Here is an 18,029-nt window from a genome sequence, read left to right as displayed (position 1 = left end):
AGGACAGGATGGAAATTATTATTTCTGTTTTGAAGATGAGTCACTATAACTGAGAGTCAGCCAGGTTACGTGAGGACACCCTGGAGGTAAGCGGCAAAGTCGGGATTGGAACTGCAATCTCTCTGGCCACAAGTCCAATGCTCTGCCCACCACACGGAATGCTTCCCCGGCCAATGCGCCACGAACAAAGCGCTCACCCGCTCGCTCTGACTCTGGGGAGGTCCTTCTTACCTTGATCCAGTTCAGACCCTTGCCGTTCCAGCTGCCTCCGTAGCTTCTCATTTGTCTTAATAGATTCTTCTAAACGTTTTCTCAAACTTCGAATTTCTTGTATATGCTCCATTAGTAGGTCTACAGGAAGGACATTTTAAATTTAAAGTCTGAAGCCCCTATCAAAGTTAATAATTTCTAGACTGTGGGGCGATCCTGAGATTCCAACAGTCTTGGGTGGATTAAGATAGTCAGTGATGGCGATTCTGCCCCAGGCCTACGTGGGGAGGCTGCACCACCGCCCACAGGCAGGGCTCTGATGGGACTCCCCGCAGCCTCCGCCGGGAAGGTATTTACATCATGGAGAAAGATTACACTCCATACAACTTCAGTGGTAACTCTAATGCAGCCCTTTATTCTCGTAAATATCAAATATTAATTTAAACTCTTCCTTATGGTGAAACTAACTTCATTTTCAAGTCTGCGTGAATTGCCTGAAAGTTGATTAAACTCCCTTCATCATGAATCCAGACATTCTCAGGGCTAAGTCTTTGAAAGGAATGCTATCCATGTATCACTTAACTAATTTCAGACTTAAAAACAAAACAAAATGGTCATCTCGACGTTAATGAGAATGGTGAGAAGGGCACTCTCAAGACTACACCCGTTAGCATAAGTATAAATATGTACGCACACATATATATATATGAAGACTTTTATCATTAGTCTTAGAGAGAAAGGTTCTTCTCAACGTCATTTACCAAAAAAGAAAACTACTTCTAGGAGTTCATGTAAAGAGGTCACCAGAGAGGCTGACGACCATTTGCTGGAATGCATGAAAATGTTCTTTTTGGCACTGTATATAATAGTAAGAACTACAAGTACTCAAATTACTAAAAAAATTGTATTACATCCATTACGGTGTATCACATAGCTATTAAAATATTATGAAGACCCTCAAAAAGCTTTCTGTGCTCATAATTCTGTCTCTGTTGTTCTTTTTTGCTTAGTTTTTTTGTTTTTTTATTGTTGTTCAAGTACAGTGGTCTCCACTTTCCCCCCACCCCACCCACCCCCACACCTCCCACCCTCAATCCTACCCCCCTTCGGCTTTGTCCACGAGTACTTTGTACACGGTCGTTGACTCCCTTCCTCTCCTGTCCCCTGAGGAGGGTGTGGGAGGACAGGTGAAGAGGTGAGGGGGTTAAGGCATTACAGAACAGCCATGGGATGTATAGTACAGTACAATACAGGAAATGGAGTAGCCAAAGAATTCATACGCATTTATACACATGACCCATGGACATGAACAATGGTGGGGGGACCACCTGAGGGAGCAAGGGTGCTGGGCGGAAGGGGGCAGAGGGGGAAAAATTGGGACGACTGTAATAGCATAATCACTAAAATATAATTTAAAAATTACATTATGAAGACCCTATAATATCACAGAAAAGTATACGTACAAAATGGGTATTCAGCATAGTCATAATTGTATTTAAAAACCTGCAGACAGCAAAGACACACACACATACAAATAAAGAAAATGCACCTGAATACTCACAGAGGTTGCATTTGGGTAGTAGATGTTAGGTCTTTCAAAACTTCTATATCCATCTTAATGTTATATTTAATAATACAGTACTTAAAATTTTAATTTTCCTTATTTCCCAAAATGAGCACATATATCATTTTTTAGCCTCTGTCAAACTTCACTTTAACAAAGAAAGAAACAGTTCCCATCCAGAGATAGGTTTCTAGAATCAGTGTTTAAAACAGAATCAAGTATCCAAAGGCAAAAACTAATGTCTTTAATTTATCAATTAGGGTACATTCGGTATGTCTTAGTAATGTTTATTTTAAAACATTACACTAATGCTATGACCCAGTTTTAATTCCTCCAAAATGACTTTCATTTAAAAGTAGTACAATATTACAGATCTTTTCCTAATTAAATAGTAATTTCACCATGAATCTAAATGTTTATGAGATGACTTAATTCCCAAACCTTCAGCTACCTCCTATTAACACCACAAGTGTGGCAAGTCATTTGCCGGAATGTCTGACGGAGGCCCCGCTGCAGCCTGGCACTGAAGGACCGTCTGCCACGGACTCCGGGCACGTCGGGCACGTCACGCCCGCCACGTCCCTGCCCCGCACCTGCCGCTCCTGCCTCGCTGCCCTGCACACCGGCCAGCAGCCAGCAGCCAGCCAGGTCAGAGTGGGCCAGGAACTCATCTGCTCTGCCTGCAGCCTTGCTTGCTGGTTTGTCCACACCACACGCCGCTGGCTTCTCGGGGATAATGCTCAGCAGCCATCAGAACAAGTCACCTTCCTTGGAGCCTGGCTGAGAGCTGGAATCACCGCTTGAGCGTAAGGAAACATCCCAGTCGAACCGGACACCACGTATTAATTATGCAGCCCTCATCAAGGCGAAGGAAACACTATACTCGCCTTTACAAAGTGGGAGAAAAATATCCACCCCTCTCACGATAAATACCCTCTTACAGTGCTAACTCTTTAAGACCATAAATCCCGCTAAGAAGCAATCACCAGAAACACTGTGTTCATCTTTTGCCTAGAAGTTCCAATTTAGAGAATCTAGGTTAAGAAAATACCCCCCAAATAAAGGGAAAACTCCACGTTCAAGGATATTCCCTACAGTGCTATTCAAAACTGTGAAGGTTTAGGAAGGAAGAAAAACTGCAGTTCAGATGCTCAACAAACTAATCTAAAGCCACTAACAATAATTTATGTAATGACATGTCAGAAAGTTTGTGATACAATATTACGTGGAAAAGGAGAAACACAAAATTCTCTCCCTGTTCAGAGTATAAATATGACAAAAGGAAAAAAAAGGATGCAAAGATGAAAAGCCTGAAGACATGTAAACAGAGAAAGCGAAAAGTGGGTTTATCGGGTGGCTCCAGCGAGCATTCTCCCCATGCTGGAAAAGGCCCGGCAACCCACCAGGAAGGCATGACAGGCCTGTGGTCCTGGGCCCTCAGAGGAATCAGAATAAAAGATGACCACATGGTTCTGCACAGAAAATAAACGGAGGTTGGGGTGGTAGACAGGGTGCAGACTAGGAAAAAAGAGGGGCAGGCCAGAGGAGAAACTGGGACGTGCCCCATAACCCAGCAGGAGGTTCCAAAGAACAGGGATCTCCAACGTCAGCGAGCGGCCTTGCTGCCCTGTGAACCCAGCCCCTCCAGTTCCACACACTCGGCCAAGTCTGCTCCTCCTGGCTGGGGGCAACTGGACAAAAGATGAAGGAATCAGCTAAAGAACATAGACACATAGCCCATGGACACAGACAACAGCGTGGTGAAGGCCGGGGGAAGGAGACGGCTGGATGGAGGTGGCAAAGGTTGGGGAGGGGACATCTGCAATAGTGTCGACAATAAAAAATTCTGCACCGAAGCACTGGGGACAAAACAATTCGTGGTCTGACCTAAATTAGAGAAGGCAGATCATACTCTGAAACTCACAGACATTGCAGAGGGCACAGCCAGAAATCCAAAGAAAGCAAATGTAGGCCACCGGCCACCGGACAACCCCAGCTGAGACCTGAGTTACATCAAACGGGTGCCCGTCTCGCTCCAGGTGTGTTTTCCAGCTGTGCTCCTCAGGGCCCTGCGTCCCAGGGAAGCCTGAGAGGGGACATGGGGACGAAGCCTCCACTCGTTCCCTTCACAGACTGGAGCTACATGTAAAGGTTCGTCTGGAAAAAAAGGGAGGGGGCGTTGCTAAAAAAAGACTTAAAGTTTCTGAAAACCAATGTTCCATGTAATCAGGTGTCAACAAAGAACTTGAACAAGGATGTGCCAGTGCCTGACCTGTGTGCTCCGGGTCCACTCTGGACTCTGTGCAAAGAATCCACCAGAAGAGAGACCGAAAGATGTCGGCTGAGGTCCGGAGGCTATTCCAGGGGCCAGAAAACCAGGGCCTCTGGGTCAAATACACCCACGCCTGTTTTGGTCAGGAAAGTTTCATTGGACCCCAACCACATCATTTGTTTACATACTATCAGTGGCTCCTTTGTGCTTCTGCACCAGGATTTAGTACAAAAGACCAGATGCTCTCCAAAGCTTAAAACACAGGGTCCAGCAGAAGTAACGCCATTAGTGTTGTCGGTAGGGCGTATGAATGTCTCGCACAAGATGGACAGCAATTTGAACATTTCACCTAAAGTGTCATATGATGTGCTGCGTGTGATATGGTTATGTTACAGAATCACATGCTTATGATTTTGTAATAAAAGATTTTAGGTGATAAAAGGGAGTGTTATTTGTGCCAGATCCTGTATTTACTATCTGGCCTCTTCTAGGGAGCACTGATCCCTGACTTATCTGTTCTGGTCTATACTGTTTCTTGAACTTCTGAAATACCCTACCTAACACCCCAACAGGGGTAATAAAGGCTGCCAATGCAGAAGGGGTAAAGGGCAGCTTAGGGGCAGGTGGGGGCTTGGGAGGCTGGTCCGGCCACCTGGGCCCACGGCTCCATGGTCAGAGGCAGGACAAGGGGTTGACTGGGGGCCAAGGGTTGCACAGAAGAGAAGCACGGCAGATTTCTAGAATTACAGAATGTCCAAACAGGGTTAGGTGATCTCTGGAGAGTCTTGGAAGTACCCTGCCTGAGGAAGGGTTTGGAAGAGTCGGAACTGATGTGTAACCTCAGCGCTCCCCAGCCTGCCACTGTCAGAAGCACGAGGGAATGGCAAATCACACAAGTCATCACCTAAAAACTAAAGATGACTTTCCCCAACCAGCAGCACTTCCAACCACCATAGCTCTCCCCAGTGACAAATGGCACTCTGAAGGACCCGCTGCAGCCCTCGCAGGATCTCCTTTCATCAGAGAAATAACCAAACGTCACTACACGCTGCTTACCAAGGCACGATGACAAATTGTTGTTCAAACCAGGAAACCCCGGCTATCCGGAAATGCTTCGCAAAGCTTCGCTTACCTTGAGAAAAATTGTTCACCGTGACTGAAGTCTTCTCGGTCTCGCTGTCTTGCTTCTGGTCTCGTGAGCAGGAGGACTTTTCGGACGTGTCACCATCAGACAAGGCGTGAGAGGCTGAAGGCTCAGGAGACCCGGGGAGGATATGCTGATCAGTCAAGCTGTCTTCCTCCACCCTGGACCATCGGCATCAGGAGAGAAATCGTGTTCCGCATCAAGATCCCAGCCAGGACCCTGACCGAAGAACACTTCGGATTCCTGGGCCCTTTATAAACTCCCCCGTATTTGCACTGCTGCTTGGGAGCCCCTTCATTTCCCTAGAGCTTTTCTTAGCAAGGACATTCTAATACCAAAACAGGCTCAGTGGGCTTGAGTCCGGAGCCCATGAAGAAGGGTGGCTACCATCTGGCTTGCAGGGGAGAGACCCGAGAGAGGGCATCAGCCGACGGCGGCTGTTGACCAAACGCCGGCGCCACACCAGGCACTTTTGATACACCCTCTCATTTGGTCCTCGCAGAACCCCTTTGAAGTAGGGAGGATGACCCTCACTTAGAGCTGGGGAGACTGAGGCTCATCATAAACTTGCCCATTATCTGACAGCTTCCAAGTGACAGAGCTCATATTTGAGCAGGGTCTGCCTGCCTTCAAGACCCCAGGAGAGTGTGGGAGGCCAACCCAAACCCATGAAGGGGTCTTATAGGGCTTAAACACCTCAGGCCTCTGGTGGTCCCCTGGCAGGCCGCAATATCACCGTCCTGGTAATCATCTGGTTATTAACCTGCATTTCCCAAGGGCAACCTAAGCTGTGAGGAAAACCACCCTGAACTCTGTGAAAAGCCCATGTGAATCTCCATTATAGATAAGCTCCTTAATTTAAGCTCTTTTTTTCCTCCCCCTTTTCCTATTACTTCTTGTCTCATTATTCATAAGCTCAGACAAGAGCAAAGGACTCCAAAGCTGCAACGCATTCATTAACAGGTAAACACCAGATGCAACTTTGCTCAGACAGCATGATGGATGCATGGGCTTGCTGCTGCCTTGCAACAGTGCCGAATGGGCCAAGGACACCCATTTAATTAGCTTAGGAGTGACCCATGTGAGTGCTAAACCTACAGCTGAAAAAGGCAGAGGAGAGAAAGAACCTGTCGGAGACAGGGTGGCACGTGGCTGAGCAGGCTGCCTCCCTCCAAGCCAATCGCCAAGAACCACCACCGCCTTTCGAGGTGGCGAATCTGATCACATCCTGTCCCAACTTCCCCTCTTTCAGACTCCCCTCTTTCTACAGAACAGAGTTCGGGCTCTGCCCAACCCAGCCAGGCCCTGCCTGCCTCTCTAGCCATGACTCTCATGTTCAATGCACCAGCCACACTGCTCAGAGGAGTGATGTCTCTCCCACCTCAGGCGGGAAACAAGCCCAAACACCCCCGTTTGCAGCCTTGAGATGCCAGCGAAGACTATGTCCAGCCTAGGAGGCCTTCCCTGCCCTCCCCACTGCCTGCCAGTGGGACGGGACCTGTTATTCTAAGGACGGAAGTGGAGGGTGAACTGGGAAGACTGCAGCGGGAGAGGAGTACTTCTTCTGAAGCTACAGAAGCCTTGATAAAAACGCCCTCCAGTGGCTGCGGCCACCCCCATGCCCGCTCTAATGACACTGGTGGCTTTTGTGACACCAACAAAAACTAAAATTCTGCACCCCAGACTGGTCTCTATTTCCTTTTTTTTAAGTTTAGTTTTATCTTTATTGCAGCTTTCCATTCCATTTAGTCTTCTTACAACCCCCTCACCCTGAAAGCACCCCACTATTGTCCATGTCCGTGAGTCCTTTCTCCTTTTAGTTCAGTCCCTGCTACCCCCAACCTCCCCTCAACTTCAGCTGCTGTTCTCTTCTCTATCTACAACTCTGTCTCTATTTACCTTGTTAGTTCCGTTTGTTTGGTCTCTATTTCTTTATTTTACTCTCAAGAGGCCAAAAGGCTGCTGCCCCGAAGAGGAGGGAAGCACCCACAGCACTTACAGCAGTAAGAGCCTTTAACAAGTAAACAGAGGAGGACAAGACCCTGACACTTCCAGTTGGCCACAGAGGAAAGCTTAGAAAGTATGCAACCCCTTTATCCCGTGAATGTCTTCTGAATTCCAACTACATGCCAGATACCCGGGGCTGGAGCAGGTATAAAGGCATTAAAAACACAGTGTTTGCCCTCCACAGGCAATGTGGAATAACAATAACAGCTCAGGCTTGGAGTACCCTACAACAGACTCAAGTTCAAAATCCCACCTCTGCCTCTCAATGGCAAGTATATAACTGTGACCCTCAGGCGCCTCATCCAAAAATGAGACTATTGCTTACCTTATAGGGTCAGAAATATGGAATGTTAATACCCAATTAATGCTAGCTCCTTTCCTCTCTCAAGGAATTCTGGGGGCCAAAGATAAATGCAGCGAGGATGACACAACCATGTGGTAAGTTCTGTAATGTAATTACATGTCAAGTGCTACAGGAAGAACAACTGATCCTGGAATGTACTGGAGAGATGGGGTGTCAGGAGGAGCCAGGTTTGTGTCCTGAGACCTGACTCTGAAGAAGTCAGACTACTTCCCCTCAAACTACAAGGGGAAGAAGGTAGAGTGTGCACTGTGCCAAGTCACGGCCTGGAGAACAAGTCAGAGGAGACAGGAGCAGGGGTACCTGGTGGAAAGGAACGCTGGGTCAGACTGAGAAGGGCCTCAAAGGTCAGGCTAGGGAGTCTGGAATTTATTCTGCAGGTGACCAGATGCCAACAGAAGGAGGTGTCATCTGGGTCACATCACCTGACAGAGAAATGTGACAGGTAACCTAAAACAACTGAATGAAGGCTGCCTGATCCGCGGCATGAGCCCTTGGTTTTGTGTGGCCGTTCCCAGTGTCCCAGGTGTTTGTGCATTACTAACAGTGGGAAGGAGCCGGAACACCGAAACAGCAGGCAGACAATCCAAACCCACAAAGTCTTCCAAACGAGCGCTGTGCACTCACCTCTCTATCAGTTCGTTCTGGGTGCTCATTTCCACTCCTCCTGATTTCCCTGGAAGCAGAAATAACATTCAAAGAGTTTTCCCGAGTAATTTCTCGCTCCTGCGTTTGCACAGGAACTATTTCCTTTGTTGAACCACTCTTTCTAACAACCCTGGGTATTTACAGTAGGATTACAAGAACACAATTCAGACTACAGACTCCTTATCACTCATTCGAGTGGGAACGTGGCAGCACTGAAGCTAAAAGCAACGACAAACGCCGCTGGCTGCTGGCTCTCTGTCCTTCTCTAACCTCTGACACTAAGGGAACCTGGGGTCTCTACGGGGTAATGGGCACCACCTGCAGGATCGCCTCCCATTATTTTTCTGGGTATTTTCCCATGGGTGGCAGGACACCATGACTTAATTTTTCACTTCTTACTTTATTGTAAGCATTTCTCTTACTAAATATGCTTTTGAAGCCTCATTTTTAATGACCACGTTACTTCCCCATGGTAGACATACATACACCACTATTTTGCCAGTCCCTTTTCCCAGATGACATTTAGGTCATCTGCATTTTTTTCACTTTTATACAAACAAATGAAACAAACATCTCTGTGCATGCTGCTTTATCTGCCTTTATCTCAGAAGAGGGATTACTACGGAAAGGAGCACAGAGAAAAAGCCAGCGTCTGCAACAGGGGACATGACGGAAAGAAATGACAAAACAAGCGCAGCTGGGCACAAGGTCCTCCTCTCTCTCCCGCCTGTTGTCATCTGCTGTTTGAAAGGCAGCGCAGGAGCCTGGATTTCAAAGAGACTAACAACTTTGTTTGAAAAATACTTCAGAACCCTGGAAATTGCAGCCTGGGATGAGCTCTTTGAAGAAACTAATGTGTGGCTAAAGAGAAAAACAAACCCTTCCATAGCTGCGCTTGAAGAATGAGACTATAATTAAACCACACCCACGCTGCATTTTCAAAACCACTCCTGAAAGAGAAGTTCTCACGCCCCAGAGCGCACAGGAAAGGGTCACTGGAGACTCGCACATTTGCCTTGTGCCTCATGGTTCCCACTGATGAACTCACGGGGCTGTTTGCTCCCCGCCCCCCCAACCAGGACAGCCACTGGGCCCGGGTCAGTGCCGTGCACCCAGTGCTTGGAGGTCACCCTCCCCTGCGGGGTCCTGTTTGGCACGGGCAGTGAGTCAGACAGGCCTGAGGATAGTTCTTTAATGTCCTGGATCTCAAAACAGCCCTCCAGGCCCAGGGTCAGCACCTCCCTTTCACAACAAAGAAGTGGTGATGCGGGAGGTTTCATGTTCCCACTCCTCACACGGCCCACACACTCTCGCCTACTTTCCTGCCGGCTCCTGGTTCGCAAGGGACGTAGAGACATGGCTGCTGCCAGCTCGACCGCACACCTGTGTCTCCCTCCTTGTGCTCACATCCTGCAATGACACGGTATTTCGGCTCCCCAGAAGGCAGAAGGGGGTTGACAGGTCTCTCCCACAGTGGATGTTTGCTGGGCTCCACCTTTCTGTCCTCTACACTCCTCCTTAAGGGGGTGGGGAAAGAATCTGTATCTGATTAAGTCAGAATCCAAGACCCTGAATGCAAGTCCCAGACGGCGGGACCACCTTGGACAGACAGGCACAAGCGCACGCCCTCGGCACATGCAGACAGCACTTCTCCTCTCACATCTCACACCTGCACTGGAGCTGCTTACCAGCGCTCTGCGATGGCCTGATTTCGGCCCCGCAGACGCCGAGGAGAGCCATCTGCCACAGCCCAGCCTTCCAAAGAGCTCCGGCGCTGCACGCTCACCGGGCAGGCCAACAGAACTCCCGCTTCACACTCACCACTGCCCTTTGGGAGCAGATACCTGCCTCAGGAACCTCGAGGGGCCGCAGACCCTTGGTCTGGGGGCAAGTTTTAAGCATTCCTGAACTGATCTTAAAACCCAAAAAACTCTCCTGGACTCCTAGCGAAACCCATGACCACGGAAGAAAAAGTCCCGATACTCCAGCAGCACAGGTTTCCTCCTCTTCAAATAAGAGAGCCTTCGAGGAGCTAGTAATGACCCACCAACTGCATTCCGGCCACAGCCCGACCACAAGTGCTCCTTAAACCCGGAAGTAGAAACTGTGACCTCGGATGTGCAGGGAGGTCGTTAGGGCTGATGCACCGAGTGTCGTGGTGGGAACTGCCTGAATACGGGTGACCAGGTTCCATCTGTCAGGCCAGTCCCAACACTGAGGATGGTGTTGTGACAACACTGCTCCCATCTCTCAGGTAAATCTCACTGCTCCCCCTAAAAGCTGTGTGGCCGTGAAGAGACTTCGTCTTTCCAAAGAGAAGGACATTTGGTTATCCAATTCCTATGTGAACGAGAGATGACCACGCAGCAGACTCGCACCTGGTGCCCTGCCTTCCGCTTCCTCTCTGCACCGGTCCCTCCTGCACACTGGCCCCACTTAAACAGCCCCTTCGCAAACAGGACTCCCCAGCTCAAATCCACCAGTCACACAAAACTATGTTCAGATACCAGAGCCTGGCGTCTCCTACCGACCCGAGTGTCTCTCCCTTCCTGTGTCACAGTAGCTCCTCCTCAGGGTTACAAGGCTCCTCCCAGGTGCCTGTGCTGGACACTGAGGGCACAGAGAGGAGGGCAGACCCAGCCTGCCTGCAGCGAGTTCACGGCTGAGGCGGGTGATGGACCCAAAGGCAAGTCCACTGCAGGGCTGAGACAAAGGGCAGCTGGGAGGGCACATGGAGGACACAAACAAGACCCAACCTGACCACGGGGGACAATGTAGAGGAGGCGACAGCTCGGCTCTATCTGTGAGGCAGGAAAGCACTGCTCCACAGAGAGAAGAAGCAGCCGAGGGGCTACGTGGAGCCGGACCGCAGCAGCAGACAGGAAGAAAAAGCCCCCCCGTTCTCTGACAGCCTGGCCCGCTGTGCTGACCCTAACACGCACACCCCTCTACCCTTCTACGACCCCTCCCCAGTGACCATGAACCCCTTCCACTGTGGAGGCCAAGGTCCAACACCCTTTCCTCCTGGAAGTCCTGTCTTCAGAGCTCAGAGGTGCCTCCTGCTGGGCTCACGTTGCGGGTCAGACAGGGCTGGGGGATTTCAACCCCAAGGGAGCCTCTGGAATAAAGTGGCCCTCTGGAACTCCACACAGCTGCCAGCGCTGCCATCAAATCCTGACTGGACGCTGCCTGTCCTGCCCCTCCCGAGGTCGAAGGCCAGAACAAGATAAGGCCCCCATCTTCCAGGAGCTTACGCTCTAAGGAAATAAAATGTGCCCACAAGAAACCATTGCTGTTTCCCACCATTGGCTAGGCCACTTTGCAAAACAGGTGCTGCTACCTCACAGAGGAAACCAATCCCTTAACCGTAAAAATGGGATCTGAGCCAAGTCTGTTGGGCTCCAAAGCTGTCATTCTTCCCACCCCAGCACCGGGCCTCCATCATAAGCCCAGAAGTGACTGTCATCTGCGAGCTACAAACAACCCAGAAGTAACTAGTTCAGCTAAGTCAGCTGTGACCTTGAGCAACTGACGTGCCTCTGTGAGGGCTCAGTTCCTCGTGTCAGCCGGGCTGCCCTGAGGACTGGGCCCCCCGCTCACAGGAACGGACACGAGGGAGCACACAGGATGGGGGGCCACGCGTGTGCGCTGAGTCAAAGCTTCGGGGTGAGCGAGGAAAGCCTCCTGGAGGGCCGTGAGGAGAAGCGTTCTAGAAAAGGGGCTGGTGTGAAGAGCGTCACAGGAGCGGGGAAAGGCAAGGCCTGACCCACAGACACGTTCGACCAGGGCACCTCACGTGACAGGAGTGTGAGATGGACGCCGTGGGGACCCGGAGGTCGGGCTGCAGAAACAAACTGCCTGGGCTCAGACTCTGCCACTTCCTGTGTGACCCTGAGCCAGTGAAGCAACCTCTCCGTTCCTCATTCATTAAGATGAATAATACCTCCTCATAGGCTGAGAACAATGCCCGGCATATAAGAAGCCTTTGTCAGAGACCAGCCCCCCTCACCATTTCTCCTTATCATCACCACCATTTGCAGGTTAGTGGGCTGGAAAAGGCAAATGCAGCAGAAGGCCTTGAAAGAAATGGGTGTGTCAGGCTCATCCCTGCAGGCGAAGGAGAGCCTGGGGAAGGGACCCCACAGCATCTTCTGCTTCGGGTGGCTAAGCCCTGGCACACACAGGGAGCTCCCTAAGGAAGGGGACGCGCCCAGTCTTCTTTGTACCGTCCCCAGGGCTTACTCGGCCATACTGAAGACAAACACCGCCACCCTGGTTTACGCCAGTGCACCCTGGCACCGCGCACAAGGAGGTGGTAGAAACCTGAGACCACAACACCACTTCTTGATCTACTTCAGGTCTCAACCTGTTTTAGGAAATCTGTTTTAGACCTCACCCCAGAAAAAGGCACATACTCACAAAATCTGTAGGGCCTAGACCCAGCGCTTATAGGTCTGGGCCCCGTAAGCTCCTTACAAGCATTATAACACCACACTGTCAAACTACTTGTTGCATTCAACCAATTAAATATTAACAAAGAAACAGCAAGGATATGCACAAAGAACTCCACTACACTGTCCATTACAATAACCCCAACCTGAGAACAACCGAAACGTCCATCTAACGGGGAATGACTGAAATAATCGTACACTCAAACGAAAGCACGCTCTGCAGCAACTAGCACTTACAATGTAGATCAACGTTCATTATCTATAACCGAACAAAGGGAGAGACCGCGAACAGTCCTACTACCAAAAAACCACTAATATGTATTAAAAAAGGTCTGAAAATATAAACTACAGGGTGTTCATGTTTTGCTATATATATGATGCAATTACAGGAGTATTTGCTTATCTGTTATCCCACAATAAACATGTGCTGCTTTGTATTAGTAAAAAAGACTAAATTTTTTAAGAACTCATGCTATGTGCCTGCCTCCGATATAAAACTGCTTTGTGAGCAGCTCACTTCATTATTCAGGAGGCAGACCTCTTCGACAGCATCTAGGAAAGACCCACCTGGGCTGCATTTTTTTTTTTTGCAAGGAAAAAAAGGCACAGCGAGGTCCCTGAGACCTTTACGCCTTTTGGAAAAGAAAATACAGTCCTGTTTGTGCTGTCTGCCAAGCCTGCAACACTTCTGCTTCGCAGGAGACAAAGAGTGAGACCTCCCTGGGCTTGTCAAGGTAAATAACTAAGAAATAAATCAAGAGGGGGCATGAGGGAGGGCATGAGGGAGGGCAGCCGGCGCAGGGCCTCTCTCTCTCAGCCCCCACTGCCTAGGGCTCGGGGAGAGGGCTTGCAGGAAGGAAAGAAACAGATGGAAAGCATCTCGGGCCTGGAAGATGCAGCTCCATCTTGAGGACTCGGTAATTTCTCCAATAATAAATGAAAACTAGCTTTGGAAAACCTTAGCCAGAAGGATGCAGATTTCATAAAGCTGGGAAAAGTCAAGTGCTCCTACGCCCTGGCGGCCCTCAAAGGTCCCACAGACCGGGGACTAGAGAAGTCAGTCTGCAACGGGCCTCCCTGCTGGGCTCTTTCAAAAATCAGGCACAACCATCCCTGGGCCCAGGGGCCAAGCCACCCCACGTTCTGTCTTGGAGTGGAAATGAACATATGTGGACCTTCATGAACCATCTGTACCACATGCATGAAGAGAGAAGAACTGAGGTCAAATCCTGGTTCTGCCAAGTTAGCTGTGACTTTGAGCAACTGACGCGCCTCTGTGAGGGCAAAGTTCCTCACGTCGGCCAGGCTGCCCTGAGGACTGCGCCCCCAGCTCACAGGAACAGACACAGGGGGGCCCGCAGGATGTGGGGCCATGCACCCCGTGAGTGTTTCCCACCCGTTATTTAATTTAACCCTTGCAACTCACAAAGGCAAGCCTTAGAACTTGGGCAGAGAAGGAGCTGGGCTGCTTACATGTGAAAGGCTCACTGACTACTGTGTGGAAATGGACAGTGCTGGGACAAGGTGGGGGTGCGGACCCGGGGAGGAAGCGGGGTGGTGATGGCGGACTGGGGCCCAGGTGGTGAAGACTGGTCCGATCTGGAATACAGTTGAAGGGACAGCTTCCAAGGGGCAGCCAGTGGGGTGGGTGGAGAACTGACTCATCGGCGTCATCTTAGGAGCCAAGGGAGGCAAGCCCAAGGGTTCCCGTGTCCAAAAGTGCTGTGGGTTCGGGTAAAATGCAGTCTGAAAACGGAGCACTGGAATCAGCAAGTGGAGGACGTTAGTGACTGTGGCAAATGCCGCTGGCTGTCTGAGGGCCCCACTCTAGTGGGTTTAAGAAAAGGCACAAAAATAAAGACTGCATAGAAACAACTTAAAAGAATAAAAGTTGTAACCTTGGAACCACCTTAACGATACTCATATTTAAAACGGAAAATTAGGTTAAATCAATAAGGGTAGGGGAACCCTAAAATTGGATATAAATGGAACCAAAAAAATTTAACTGTACTTCAAATGAATAACATAACAAGACTGTAGAAAGAATGAAGCCAAATGACTAAATTCAATACCTGACTGAACGCCCTTAGCCTAAAGACAAAAATCACTACAGACAAATTTTAACTCTTTTGGGTTTGTTTTTCACCGTGGTGTGAGCGAGGCGATTCTGGAACCCTGCGTGTATTACAGAATTAAGCTAATGCACAGACAGGCTGATGCCGTGAGAGCCAGGAGAGGGAGGCGCAAACACGGAAGCAAGAAGGGCAAGAAAGACCACAGTGGGTGAGACCAGGAACTGGAGGTACCACTGTGATTTTAAAATGTATTATACATTTTTAAATATACATACTTTTTATACAAACATACTGTACATATATTTTGTGTGTGTGTGTATGTACGTGAACTGCCTGCTAACGGACCTAGAAACAGCCACGCGGCCACAGCGACACACACAGTCGGCACCAACTCTGGGTTCTCGAATGGCGGTGCCCTTTAAAGGGAACCAGGGCTAACAGAGAGATGGCTGAGTCAGGGACAAGGACAGGAGAAGATGAGCTCGGAACACCTGTTTTGTGCTAGAAAGTAAGAAAGCATCCCCCCAAAACGTGGGAGACACATCAAAAGGAACTGCCACCTGCCGATTCTTGAACAATTTGAGCATTGATATGAATGACAGAATGGATAATAAATAGTCCACTAGAAAAAGAAAGAATCTGTCCTGGCTGGTGTGGCTCAGTGGATTAAGTGCGGGCCTGTGAACCAAAGGATCACCAGTTTGATTCCCAGTCGGGGATGTGGGACAGGCAGCCACACATCAATACTTCTCTGCCTCTCTTTCTCCTTCCCTTCACCTCTGCCTAAAAATAAATAAATACATACATAAATAAATAAAATAAAAAATAAATCTCCAGGTCAACACTGATAATAAACAAACAACAAATACATAAATAAAAGGAGGTAAAGGGAGAATCCATTCTTGTAACAGATGCCACCTAACAATAAAGGAAGAAGGAACGACACCACTGGAAAACAATCACCATGCCGCCATCGTCATGGTGTTAACTACGGCAAGAACCATCAATGGATGGTAAATCTCACAGGCACAAGTTTGAGGAGCAATGAAATACCTGCAGAGTTACAAAGTATTCCCCTGTAATGACGTTTACATTACACAGGAAATAGTGTAACTTACAGTGAAGAAACTGACAGACATTACCTTACCAAGTGATCAAAGTTAATTAACATCACCAAAAATGAGACAAACCGCTGCATGGACCCCCGACCATGACACCAGGAGGACACAATCACTGGGGTAGCACTCCCGCAGACCACGTGACTCATCTCATCCAATCATGAGGAATCAACAGATAACCCTGAATGGAGACTGGCCTGAACTCCTGAAAAATGTCAATGTCATGAAGGACAAGAGGTGAACTACTCCAGATTGAAGGACACCACAGGAGCCGTGACAACTCCTGTGCAGTGTGGGGACTGGGTCAGGATCAAGACCAAACTCCCATGAAAGACATTCTTTCTTTAATACTGTGAGATCCACTGACATGAAGAGACAAGACTCATCTATGGAAAGTTCAGAGCTGTAGTTGCCTGTGGGATCATAAAAGATACCTTGAATCGGCTAGAGAAATTTGACTACAGACTACTTATTAGAAAATACCATTTCCCGATTTCGTTAACTGTGGTCGAGTAAGAGATGGCCTTGGTCTGAGTATCTAGGTGGACTGATGAACATGGTATCATCAATCCACTCTCACAGAGTTAGGAAAGTTAATGTATGTGGGCACATGTATGTGTTTGCATGTGTGTAGAGAGAGAGAGAAATGATAAAAATGATAATGTGGCAAACTACCAACCACTGATAAAGCTGCAAGAAGGGTACATGGAAGTTCTGTGTTGCAGTCTCAGAAAATGACAAATTACTTTTTAAAACATTTTAATGCAGTAATATTTGCTAAGTTAGTGATATTAATTAAAGCACCTAGCATATAGCAAATGGTTAGCAAAGGTTTTCTTTCATCCTTCCTCTGACCACCTCAGACCCCGAAAAATCCCAACTGCCACCTCTTGACGACGGGGACCAGAAACCATGCGGCAGGTGCTGAGGGGCAGCCCCTCTCCACTGGCTTCTCTGTGCCTCACCAGCCCGGCCCCGGAGGCAGCCACACGAACCCAGGTTTGGGGCAGTGGCGCAGTCATTGGAAGGCAGCAGCGGCCAGCGTGGCCTTGCTGTCACCTTATCAAAGCGGAGGGTGGAAGGTACGTAGGGCCGAGGAGCTGGTTCCTCCTGGGCCCTCCAAGAAGTCCCGGGTTGATCACTGATGTGTCTTAGGACTCGAAGGGCCTCGCCCGCTCACCACTGAGAAACAGCTGCTCCAGCCTCTCCAGCAGCGCGGCGCAGCGGTTCAGCTGTTCCCGGAAGCCCACGGCCACGCAGCAGTCCACATCGCTGGCCTGTAGCAGCTCCTCGAACGCCTTAATCATGGTGCTCATGTGTTGACGACAGATGACACAGATGTCACGGCTGTCCTTAATCTGCTGCCGCTGAACGGAGAGCTCCCTGGCTTGGGACTGCACTAATGAATTGTATCTGATAAAAGGGGGAAAGAAAGTGCTTGTACCATTTTAGAATTGAATTTTTGTGACCTTAACACTAATTGGAAAAATGACAAGAGCACAATTTTTAAAAGCCTACAGCTATACAACTATATATACTTTTAGAAAAATTGAAACTGTACAAGGTCACTCCTTCAATTTCAAAATAGCCAACAAATGCTGGAACAAAGGTTCTTCTGCAATATTTTTAACCTTATGAAGCCCCCAATTAAAGTAAGATTGGCAAGGACTCAGGAGAATAATCAGTTTCCACATGCTCTTCAAAAATCTTATTCCGAATTATAGAAACAAGTGCCCGAGGGTCAGGGAACCCACCACAAACTCTCGTGAGGAGCAACAAAAGAAAGTGTGGGCAGGAACACAAAGACGGGACTCCCCGCCCTCAACAAAAACGCCAGGGAGCGATCAGAATCGTAACCACCATTTACGGAGGGGCTACGACCTGTCGGCCACTGTAGCGGGGGACTTCTATACCCATCTGATCCTCCCAATCTTCCAGCAAGTGTATGAACCTCCCCTTTTACACACGAAGAAACTGACTCTCAGAGATCGCAGTTAGTCAAACAGGGAAGATTTCGGATGCACACAAAGCCTGTGCTCTGCTGTGCACCAGTGTCTCCTGACACCCTTCCGTGGCTCCCCACGCAGTCCTCGGGCAGTGGGAGGCCCGAGGAAAACACAGGTTAAGGAAGGCGTGGCTCACTGTGGCCTCAGTAACCTGGCTCTACAGTGGCTTGGCC

General features: G+C 49.0%; 1 protein-coding gene across 3 annotated transcripts in view; it reads right to left on the bottom strand.

Annotated features, from left to right (window-relative positions):
- Positions 1-18,029, bottom strand: part of CDK5RAP2 (CDK5 regulatory subunit associated protein 2) — a 163,880-nt gene that overhangs the window by 27,146 nt on the left and 118,705 nt on the right. For all 3 annotated transcript variants that reach the window (XM_037127451.2, XM_053656144.1, XM_053656145.1), the window contains 4 exons: positions 17,031-17,263; positions 8,186-8,234; positions 5,179-5,351; positions 232-351 (listed from right to left, as the gene is read on the bottom strand). In XM_037127451.2, coding sequence (XP_036983346.2) covers positions 232-351; positions 5,179-5,351; positions 8,186-8,234; positions 17,031-17,263 — 575 coding nt within the window. The remainder of the gene's footprint in view (positions 1-231; positions 352-5,178; positions 5,352-8,185; positions 8,235-17,030; positions 17,264-18,029) is intronic.

Source organism: Artibeus jamaicensis, unplaced genomic scaffold (genome assembly GCF_021234435.1).
Source record: "Artibeus jamaicensis isolate MK-2021 breed Jamaican fruit bat unplaced genomic scaffold, CSHL_Jam_final scaffold_1964, whole genome shotgun sequence".
NCBI lineage: Eukaryota > Metazoa > Chordata > Mammalia > Chiroptera > Phyllostomidae > Artibeus > Artibeus jamaicensis.
The sequence above is the reverse complement of the archived record's forward strand: the minus strand, read 5'-3'. Positions and strand labels throughout refer to the sequence as shown.